We start from the raw sequence: 11,731 nt of genomic DNA, 5'->3' as shown, positions 1-11,731 counted from the left end.
AAGGTTAACACTGAATAACGTTATTTTTCTGCGTAAATGTAAACTCCCACGTGCGAGTATTTTTATTTTTCATTAATGTTTAGTTTAGTGGTTGTTATTTGGAAAGTCGTTTCTGAGTTTGAAGGTTTGATTCTACCCTGTGCGGTGGGGCCGACTCCAATTAAACGGGCTAGGTGGGCCTCGGTAAATTGCTTGATAGGAATATGGGCCTCTTTCGAAGGATTTTGGGTGGGCTCCGATTCGGCCCAAATTCTTTGGGCTCGATTCGTGTTTAAGTGGCCCAAGCAAATTCAAGCTGGCTTGGTCAGATCAACTATGCCGAGTCCAATCTATTTGGGTCAGATCCATGTAACCCAATATAAACCGGGCCAGCGGTGCATGGCATATATTTATATGTCACGGTTCTTTGTGGCGTATGCAGGATTCTAACGGATCCTTGCGAGAACACGTCACACAGAATACGTGTAATCCTCTCATTGGCGCAGCATACGTTGAGACATGTTATGAGGACGGGGCCCATTCTCCGGATAGTGGCGCATGCGGACTCCGGTTATGCGATCCACCATCTGACCGTCCATCGCTTCCGCATTGGCGCGGCGGCGATTCGCGGGTGCTGTTTGGACGGCGGATGCCACCGTATCCGCATACTCGCACAGGGTGGCCCCGTCCGTGATCTATGCGGACATTCGTGCGCCTGGTGTATAAGTAAATCTCATGCTAATACACCGGGTGTACGTTAATAATCTATCCTGGACCTCGTGCCGTAGCTAAGAAACACTCGAGACTCGGTAGACTCGCGAACGAGAGAGAGAGAAGAAGAAGAAGAAGAAGAAGAAGATCAACGATGGCGAGAGCTAGAGCTCTAATGGCGATTTATTCCCTTCTTCTTCTTGTTCTTCTACAACTTGTACTCTTTTCACTTCCCCCCTCGGCTCTCGCGGCGCCGAAGAAGCCCATCGCCTCCGCGGCGAGGAGGGAGGACGTGCCCTTCATCAAGTGCCAGGTGTGCGAGAGGATCGCGCAGCAGATCCACGACCAGGTCCAAAATAAGGAAGCCCAGATCTCTCCCAAGAAGGTGCGATTCATCTTCCTCTCCGATCTCTGATTTGAGTACCTTGTTGCCTGGTTTTGATGAATTAGAGTTCCTCCCTCACCCCCCCCCCCCCNCCCCCCACAACACACACACACAAAACAGAAAAATTTGGTGTTTGGTGTGGTGCGTTGTCATTAGTTTGATGTTGTTGTGGATTGATTGGATTTTGGGATTAGGTTTCGGAGTACCAGATCATCGAGATCGCGGAGAATGTGTGCAACTTGAAGAAGCAAGAGGCGGATTGGATACTCCAGATCGATATCGTCGAGAAAGGAGATAAATTGGAGGTAAAATAGTAGTTTTTTTTTGTCTCCAGTATAAGCTCGCTTGTATATAGAAATATTCAGAGTTATCTGCTATATGATGACATGATATGGTGTAGCATGTGCATCCTTTGCCTGATAAAAGATCTTAGCAGGATTGAGCTATTAGTTGGATTTGAATTTATTAGCTGATCGATTATACGGTTATTCCATGATGAACAGTGAATACTTTTTTCATTGTGTTTCTTTATATTATGATTTGCTTACAGTAGTAAGAAACTGAATTTTTTGTAAAAAAAAGTCCGCAATCTGCAATCCTTTGGTGATAAACATCCATAACTCGAAATGTAATTGAGGGGTTAACCTTCTCCCCTGTAGTACAATAGCCCAATTTTCTTCTATTTACTCGAAAAGTCGTTTGAACTAATGTTTTCTTCCTACTACTAAAGCTTGTCTAGTTGTGATTGCCCATGCCATCTTGTTGTGGAAATAGTTTTTTTTTTAACTTGAATTCTCATATTGTCAGTTTAAACTCTTGTGCAGCTTGTCGACCAAGGTGTTGAAGGACAGTGCAACTCAGAATGTAAGACCATCGAGCGTGCATGCCAAGAGGTAAAATCTTATGCTTGCTGCACATTCCAGTTATTTTCCCGTATAATGAAAGTCTTCAGCGGTTCACAAGTATATAACTTAAGGACAGGTCAATTTTTCACAAAGACTACACGCTTCACAGCCTAATAGAGTTGATCAAATAGACTGATTATCCTTGGAAACTGAATTTGCGGAACAAAGACAGAATAATTCTAGTGCTTAATAAGTTGGCAGATTACATGGGTAAGTGGGTACGCAATTAACTCTTAAAGATTATTTATGTTTGAAAATAATTAATCTGCGCTGAGGTATCCTGTTTTTCTTTTTTTGATATTAGTTTTGATGAAATTTATTTCCCTTTCCTTTTTAAATCAAGGATCAATTGACTCCTTTTATGTCAGTTTGTATCCACAAAGAAAATGTTAGTGCGGGAATGTTAATATGTTTTCCAAATAAGTTCCTTGCAGGTAATGGGATATGCTGATACTGATGTTGCCGAGTTTTTCTACAAAAAAAGACCGTCTGTTGATGAACTGAGGAAGTATCTCTGCAATGACCTTTCCAAAGCATGTTCAATTAAGCCATTGCCAGTTCCCAAGGTATTCGAGACTCTTTCTTTTTGCATCCAACCATGTCTTATAGTACTTGTTAATTGTAGGCGAAAGTAAGATTGAATTATGAGAGTTTGCATATAATGGCTAGGGAATCATCACGAAACAATAGTTGTCAAGTAATTCTATGTTGTGCTGAAAGCTCCATTGCTCTACCGTTGAACATATTGGTGACGTAAGTATTCTTTATATGTCGACAACGATAATATGAATATTCTTTGTTGCAACCATCCATATACTGCTACTTCCATTCTCAAGGACTAAAAGGTCATTTAGTTTTAAGTAGAATACTATGCATCCAAAAAGTATTATCTCAAACCAAAAAGCCTGTATGCATTTTCATTTAGGCCTAGCTTGATAATGCGGTGGTTAAAAGCACCCGCTTTCATGCTTTGGAAGGTCCAAAAAATCCAAAAGCACTTCCAATCTTTCCTTCTCTAACTGCCACCAGGGAGGACTGTTGGAAGTGTTTCTGGATTTTTAGGCCTTCCAAAACATAAAGGGGGTGCTTTTTAAAGCGCAATTCCAAACTAGGCCTTACATTATTTGCTATAATCTTCAAATAATAATGGAGCGAAACTGTAATATATACAACAAATATTTTCTTTCTGGTAATGAAATTCTGTATCTCAACTTTAAAGTTATTTATTTTATCTTGAACAAGATCACAATTTAGTCATGTAATGTCAATCTTGGTTGCATTGATTTTTTTTTTCCTTGATTCTATTTCAATGGCTTGGAGAGCTTCACAATCATGCATTTGTACATAGCTTACCGTACATCTTAAACAGTGATTCTGTTATGATTTGCAGGATAGGATTCCTGGAGAACCATTTCTTCCAAAGCCATCCAAAGATGCCGAAATGGAAAAGATCTTGAGATCAATGGGGGTAAATGTTGTTCGAGTGAGTTAATATAGGGAATGGCATCTTGCAAATTGGCTAAATATATTGAATTTCCATAATTAACAGGACCTCCCAGGAGCACCAAATATGAAAATGTATTCCAGAGATGATCTGATGAACAACAATTTTGGTGACGAGGAAGCTGATGAAGATGAGGATGATGGCGACAACTTTCCTTCAACACTGGTAACATATTAACACTTCATATATTCACCTTGGTTTAACCCCCATCCTATGATGTCAAATTATTGATCTTCTGTTTTGGCTTCAGAGTAAAGTTTTAAAAGAGAAGGAGAGTCCAAAGAAAGATCTGAAGCAGACGATCATGCAAGGAATTACACGGACTAAGAAACAAGTTAAGGAGAAGGTAAACAAGGTGTCGAAGATGGTCAAGAAATGGTGGCAGGGAAAGAAGACAGCTGCGGCACCTTCAAAGGCCGGCAAAAATGAGCTCTGAGAACTGATAATCCTTCTGATCTGTGATGTTTTGTTACCATAACTTGCAAACCATATTTAGGAAAAATGTAAAATTAGCTTTACCTTGTAGGTCGGTGGGTGCGCCCCATTGGCCATGGTCGAGAGTTCTCACAGTAATTCTTTGTTTCTTCAAATATTGAATAGGCTTGGGCAGTGAATTATTGTACTAGACTAGATGAAAATCTAAACAATTTTTGGATTGGATTTTTTTTAGATCTAGCAATTGTTAATTTGGTTGAGGATAATGAAATGCCACGAGCTAATCAAATTTATATTATGGTAATATGTAGAAGGGAAACTTATAAATTTAGGAAATTTATGTTTGAGTAGTTAGCATGCATGTCCAATTGGTATGGTCAATAGCCTGGCTTCTCCCGCAGAAGATTGATATCTTACAGAGCAGCTTTGCCGATATTCCAACTCTGCTACATAATAGCAAATAACCTTTTGTTCCCAGCATGAAACCAAGTGCTTACTTCGGCCCAGTACTAATATATTTCAACTCGGGACCATTGCCTTCTTTGATCCCGAGGCCGGCATTATCAACTGCGCGAACGAGGTTTAACGCGAAGCAGATCTCAGCACTGTTGGTTCGCCTTCTTGAGAGTGCCTGCCATACCAAAGATCTGGTTTGTCTTGGGAGTGCCTGCCATGCTGTCTCCCTTGTCCAACTATCCGATTTGTGATCACCGATGTACTGCATATCAATAGGATATCACCAGCACATCACCGATGTACTGCATATCAATAGGATATCACCAGCACATCACCGTAGAGTACATCTTAACCATGAGAACTGGCAATGTATTGGCCCCTAATCTAACATTGACGTATGTATATAGCCTTTCTCAATTTTCCTTCTACTTGGGAACCAAAAACTGAAAAATACCACTTGAAGGGCACAGTGACTTTTTCTAGATAGCTATACAACATAATGTACAACGGGAACATATATCTAGACAACATGCGCACCCACAAAACCATAAAATGGTAGCCTGAAGGCAGTATTGAGAACGCCCTCCATTTTGTGGGCACGTGCAACTCAGTAAGAAACGCCTAAAAAAGAAAAGATAATCCTACAGGCAAAAAGGACCCCAAAAAAAAAATAAAGAAAATAAAGAAAAGAAACAGCCAAATCCTCAAATGGTTCGAAGCCAGGATAGATCAGCAGCGAACGCGACCAGGCATCATGACATCTAACTCGGTGAAGCTTTTGCCGCTCCACCAGGAACAGCAGGTGCAGCAGCAGATTGATCAAGCATTGCACGTGTCGCATTGTCACTAGAATATGCAGGAGGCTGCAAATACTCACTGCTCACATAAGAGTCACTATAAGGCTGTTGTTGCAAGCCATAGCTTGGCTGGGCAATGGGACCTACACCACCGTAGACTTGTTGTGGGCCATAGCCCGCCTGTGGAGCTGTAGGCTGAAAAGGTGGGGCTCGATCGGTCGAACCTTGATCATATCCAGCTTGCAGTTGCAGTGGTTGACTGTAACTAAGTTGAGCCACCTGAGATGGCTGCCCATATCCGGCTTGGGGCGGAGGTTGACTCCCATAATTGGGCTGCGGGGTTGGTGGAATCCCGTACCCATTAGCGGTCACAGGTGTTTTTTGACTTGCATATCCTTGCTGGTTTGCAGGACCCACCAGATGAGCTTGTTGCTGAGCTGGAGTTACTTGATTCATCCCATCTTGAGAGGGCACGGATCTGTCCTGACTAGGGTTAGCAATTGGTCCATAACCGGGTGCAGTGCCATAAAATGCTCGCTGAGGCCCTTGAGGCTGGGTGTAATTGTAACTGGTATTATCGGCAGGTGCTGATGATCCTACCATAGGCTGTAGCTGTGTCTGTTGCTGCAGCTGTTGTTGATTGTAGTATTCATACCCGATTGCTGCAGTGGGTTGCTGAGTTTGTTGATTGGAGGATTGGTCCCAACCAGGTTGGAAGTTGCTGGGCGCTTGCAGAGGATAGCTTGCATAAGGTGGTTGGTGCATGTTATATTGAGGGGTTTGTGTAGGATAAGCTCCGGTTTGCATGTAGCCGTCATCAGGTTGCTGCATGGGAGGTGCTCCAGGTGGGCCCCATTTTGTTGGACCACGGGGCCGGCGGGAGGTATACCCACTGGCCGTCATTGGTTTCCTGATACGATTCTGAACATAAATGATATAAAGGTGAGGATATGCAATTTTGTATTATAAGTGAAATGCAGAAGAAAATTAGCAGATCATGATGTTTTGCAGCAGTTGGGTTAGGAAACGAGAGTTAGTCGTTAAAAGGGCATAGTAGTAAAGTGAGTCAGGAAAACCAATAATAATTGAAAGGAGAACACAAACCAATAATAATTGAAAGGAGAACTCACCAGAGTGAGGAACAAATTCTAGGTACATTGATCATATCCCTCTATCGTCTGTCCCGTGCAAAAGTATATGGACTTACAAAGATGTTTCAAAAGCTCGACAAATATACATTGACAAATAGAAATATAATGTGAAAGTTACTCAAGTTTTGAGCGCTCGTAAGAGAACAATTAGATGTACATAATAATGTCACATAATGGCGGCGATTAACAAGAGCACCATCTTAGTTCGATGGGTCCTCAGAAAAAGAATAGACTACAAGTCAAGAAGACGAGACTCAGAAGAGGTATGGCTTATTTAATGGAGGAAGAGCAATGCCTACACCCAAGAGAGATGGAATAAGTACTTATGATACACCTGGAAAAGCCATTATGGAACCATAATTGACTGCTTCCACTTACCATAAAATACATTCTGATTTTTGTAGATGATAATATTCCAGTTTTACTAAATCTGACAGAGATTGTACTAAGCAAATGTGATGGCATTATTTAACATACTAGATTTCTAGGATGCAACAGCCTTCAATCTCTAACAATTTTGGGTCAGCCACATGAATCCTTTCTTAGTAAATTAAGATTGCAATGGAAAATCATGAGAGATAACAAATAAAGGAGAAATATTCTTGTACAGAACCAGTCAGCTTTCATTAATTCAATTCATAAACAAGGCATTACTGCACATTGTAATAGGACAATATACCAAACTTAATCTGCTTGACAATGATTAAAAATCATATAGATTCATTAGCTCCAAGTTCCAACATAGAAGACTCGGCCTAGAAACATCTGACTGAATTCATCAACAAACAAGCTATAAGGAGAAGAGGCATAATATCATACCAATGCATAGCAACGAAATATCGACAATGGCCTTGCCTATAATCTTGCAGATATGCAGTTCACTGACACATTTCTAATCCTACATTAACTCTTCAACATAAAGCTCAAAATCATCACTCCACTATAAACAAAAATCTCAGTACTACGTGGCACCTTAAATAGGTAAACATACTAGTTATCTTTCCATATACATATGTTCTCCTGAAATTTTCCAAATATGAGCAGCATGACAACCATCCGTTGCATATGAACAATTTAATTCCCTGCAACACAGCTTACCTATGTATCAAGGTCATTACATCAAGCAGGTAACACAAGAATAGGAACAACATCAAAGCATCACATATACCCAATTTGATTTGATAAAAGATCCAAAATTTACAAACAAACTTGAGTTCTCTCTCCAAACCTTGATGTGACCAAGTAGTACCATCTCATAACTACTAATTCTCGAGTCAGCGAAATTCATTGATCAGAAGTAAGAAATCTGATCCAACGCCAACAAAATACAAGTGGAAATTTTATAAAAGAAAGTTTTCATTCTTCCAGCTCAAAAGGTAAAATAAGAAAACAAGAACAGGCTTGGAAGGAGCTTTGCAGACTCCTCAAGCACACAAATCGCAAAGACTAGACTAAGGTAGAAGGTAATTACAAATTCTCATTTAAATAAAAAGAAGAAAATCAAGTAGGGGGGCGTGAGGAGACATGTTATTTGAAAATTTCAATTTTCAAATATACAGCTCATGAAGGAACTCGATACTCTGCGTCTTGTAAGATGCAAAGCAATTAAGTATTGTAAATGCTAAAGTATAATATTAGCATCAATATAGTAAATAATATAAGAAGAATTTTCAACAAACACAAACTGTAGTATTTCACTATTGCAGTGTTTCCTGCAATACAAGCAATACCACCTGGAGGTTGACATGTGCTGTGAATGCCATAAATAGCGGTATATTAGTCCAAAACATCAGTACCTCGCTTATGGCTTCATTCACCAGCTGTTTTGCTGCTTCAATTTGCTCTTTTGTGCCATCTATATAAATTGTTCTTTCTGTGGGCATATCACCGGGAAGCAGAGGTTCCACCTGGGACCACAGAGAATAAAACATAGGTAACAAGGCACATATTTAGAATGTGCGTGCAGACACATATATGCACAAGATAGGGCAAAATAATTTGTAAAACCAGTGTGATAAGAAAACAACAAGACTAAGAGATCATAAAAGACATTTGACTCAGCAACCATTGACTCATAAATATCAAGTTATTAACCAATTAATATGACTATCCTTGTTCGGCAAAGCTATCATGGAAGAACAAATGAGAGCAATATCACTCGGTAAAAGCACAAACACAAGAAAATCTCTGGAGATGAAGTTTTTAGGATAAATAGGAATACTGGGAAAATTATGAGTGTTGATGAAAGCTATCATGGAAGAACAAATGAGACAAATATCACTTGGTAAAAGCAAACACAAGGAAGTCTCTGGAGATGAAGTTTTTAGGATAGCCTAGGAATACCAGGAAAATTATCAGTGCTGCTGAAAGCAAGAGGCTTAAAAGCATGCCACAACACAAACCAAATTACTTTAACTTTAAAAAAGTAAATTCAATCAAACATTCAGCAAAGTTTAATACCGTACTACTTAAAAATGCAACAATATCACCAAAGTGAAACAAACATTTGATGTTTAAGCGATAGCTAGAAATCCCTGCATAAGGAATTTCATCTAATGAACAACATTTTCATGTTTAAAACTGAAACATTTATCATCGAATGTACCTCTAACTGCCAGCACATCTACAGCATTACCTCCGGCAAAGTTTTCGGAGCTTGGAAATCCAAGTCACAATACTAGGTGATTAACAAACGTAAAGAAAGGAAGAAATAGAAATCTACAAACCTGTATCCAAGCTCCAGACTTGGCTTGCATATTTTTAATATTCTCACCACCTTTACCTATAATGAGACCAACCTGGAAAGAAAGAATGATCGGAACCAAAGAACCTAGTAAAGGAAGAAAAACAGCAAAAAGGATCAGTGGATAAACAATTGGTTACCCTGCAGTTCACAACTTTCATTTGAAATTGCTCCACACCAGCTTGTGGCCCCCCAAACTTTCGACCAGCAATTCTACCAGATGCCCCAGCACCAGCCTGCAGTAGAGTCACATATTCAATAAATATAAGTACACAATTCAAGGGAAATAAAAAGAACTATATTCAATACCATCTCGGCGATAACTTCGTTTATTAATTGCTCGGCCTTGCTAATCTGTTCAGTAGTGCCTATAAGTTCCACCATTCTCGTCTTAGAATTTGGATCTGCATCCACATCTTTAGTTACTTGAATCTTTGCTCCTGATTGTAGCTGAAGAGTTTTTATCGTCTCCCCACCTTTGCCGATGAGTACACCAACCTGCGATCAACGTGGACTTTCTATAAGATCTCTGCCAACCTTGCAAGGTGTCGTACACTTTCGATGTTTCAAAAAACATAGAGAGAGAGAAGAGAGCATACCCTTCCATTTGGAATATCAATCTTTTTACTTGAAATCCGAGAGCCATGAGTTGGAAATGCTGAGGAAGTTATGCCAACCTGAGAAGTTATTGGCTGACTAGCGGGCTTCTGCAAGTGGTCTGGAATAAACAGAAGAAGAATATTATTTCATGTAGTTTAAGACCAAATCGGAAATAACCTTCGTTTCATACAACTATTTCAATACAAAATCTCATGTTATGAAATAACAATTATGGCTTGTTCATATCGAACTCACAGTGCCGTGTATTACTGCTTACAAATTAATTCCCTTTTTTTTTTGTGATAACAACAAGGGAAAAACAATAATGGTTTGCTCATACAGAACTCCAAGTACCATTGCGAATGCTATGAATACGAATGTCCAAACATACACAAATTCTAACTTAGTTGTTATACATACTTTAGCCGTCTGAAAGATCAAAATCTGCAATTACATGGTCTCCTCATAATTAAATAACATTAGGCGCATTTTGTGACGCAATCTCCACAAGAAATAGCTATATCTACAGCAATTTTACTTCGTTCAAAATCGCCGTTACAGGAACTACTGACCTGAGAAGCTTGATTCCGCACAGTCACTCGTATCCAGGAGCAAAGTAACAACGAAGGATCACTCACCGCTTTCCGAAGACCATCCCTCATCGCTCGAGTCGTCGTGATCGCCTTCGTCGCCGTTCTCGAACCTGGGACGCCTGGCCTCCACCTCGGCGCCCCTGAAGATCCGCGCAGCGATCTTCTCCGCCATCTGCTTCGCGAGCTCCATCCGCTCCAGCGGCGGCGGTGGCGGAGGCGGAGACGGCGATCCCGCTTCCTGACCCGGCGACAGGTGGGAGCCCGCGTGGCGGGGCCGCGGCGGCGGCGGCGGAGATGCGGCGGCGGGGGCCTCGTCATCATCGAGCTTCCTTTTGTGGTCGGGTCGAGAGGAGCGCGAGGGCTCTCCCGCCATGGGAGGAGCTCGAAGGAGAAGGAGAGAGAGATTAGATGAGGAGTAGTGCGCCTCAAAACCCTAGTGGAGAACTGGAGATAGAAGAGTGGGAATGCTACACTCAGGAGTCATTTTGTGTCACTGACATGTGGACCCCACACATCCTGTTCTCTGAATCGCGCGGTGAGACCTCGCCTTTCCCGCCGGAGAAGGTGACCCGTGTGCACCCGGTGCCTACGATGCACCGTAGCTGCCGCTTGATAATAAATTTTTTTAAAATTAATATTTAATCTAATAAATAAGATATATTACATCCAAATAGCATGCATGTATGAAAAATTATAAATTGTAAAATCCTACATCTAAGCATTAAGTAACTTCAGAAATCAAGGATATTAAACGAACTATTGTTATTGGGGTTTTTTTGCATTTAGACCCCTGACAAATTTTTATTTTAAAAATAGTCCTGTCAAAATTTAATTTGCAAAAGTGGCCCTGGGTCTGCCACGCAAGCGCCACGTCAGCGCCACGCGGGCAAAGCTGAGCCCGTGTGTTAAGTTGAACACGGTGAACCATTCACCGTGTTCATGTATATTAAAAAGTGGAATAAGTAGTAGGATGTCAATAGATATGGATATCCAAAATATTATCCAAATTCAAACCCGAATAAATTATTTATATATATATATATATATATATATATATATATATATATATATAATATAATTTATTTTTATTTTTTTATACAATATATAAAATATTTAATAATTTTTATTCCTTAGATCTTAATCCAACCCAGCGGGTTTTAAAAATCTATACCGTTGGATGAAGATCTAAGAAATAAAAATTATTAAATATTTTATATATTGTATAAATAAACAAAAATAAATTACGTATATATATATAATTTATTCGGGTTTGGATTCGGATAATATTTCGAATATTCATACCTATTGACATCCCTACTCCTCATTCAATTTTTCAATATACAAAAAATACGTAAGAAACACGGTGAACCATTCACCGTGTTTAGACACGATGAATGATTCACCGTGTTCAACTTAATACCCTGGCCCCAGCCTTACCCGTGTGGTGCTGACGTGGCGCCTGCGTGGCAGAG

General features: G+C 40.2%; 2 protein-coding genes across 2 annotated transcripts; one reads left to right on the top strand and one right to left on the bottom strand.

Moving 5' to 3' along the window:
• On the top strand, positions 845–4,212 carry LOC109710192. Its single transcript, XM_020232670.1, has 7 exons — positions 845–1,075; positions 1,270–1,380; positions 1,900–1,968; positions 2,415–2,546; positions 3,371–3,448; positions 3,530–3,649; positions 3,735–4,212. Exons 1-7 carry the CDS (start codon positions 845–847, stop codon positions 3,918–3,920), a joined length of 927 nt encoding a protein of 308 aa, XP_020088259.1. The 3' UTR covers positions 3,921–4,212.
• Positions 4,809–10,950, bottom strand: LOC109710190 (far upstream element-binding protein 1-like). Its single transcript, XM_020232669.1, has 7 exons — positions 10,305–10,950; positions 9,666–9,784; positions 9,376–9,564; positions 9,207–9,302; positions 9,050–9,121; positions 8,120–8,230; positions 4,809–6,093 (listed from the first exon to the last, which is right to left on the bottom strand). Exons 1-7 carry the CDS (start codon positions 10,630–10,632, stop codon positions 5,137–5,139), a joined length of 1,872 nt encoding a protein of 623 aa, XP_020088258.1. The 5' UTR covers positions 10,633–10,950; the 3' UTR covers positions 4,809–5,136.

Source organism: Ananas comosus, linkage group 5 (genome assembly GCF_001540865.1).
Source record: "Ananas comosus cultivar F153 linkage group 5, ASM154086v1, whole genome shotgun sequence".
Taxonomy (NCBI): domain Eukaryota; kingdom Viridiplantae; phylum Streptophyta; class Magnoliopsida; order Poales; family Bromeliaceae; genus Ananas; species Ananas comosus.
Note: the sequence above shows the minus strand (reverse complement) of the source record. Positions and strands in the feature narration are given on the sequence as shown.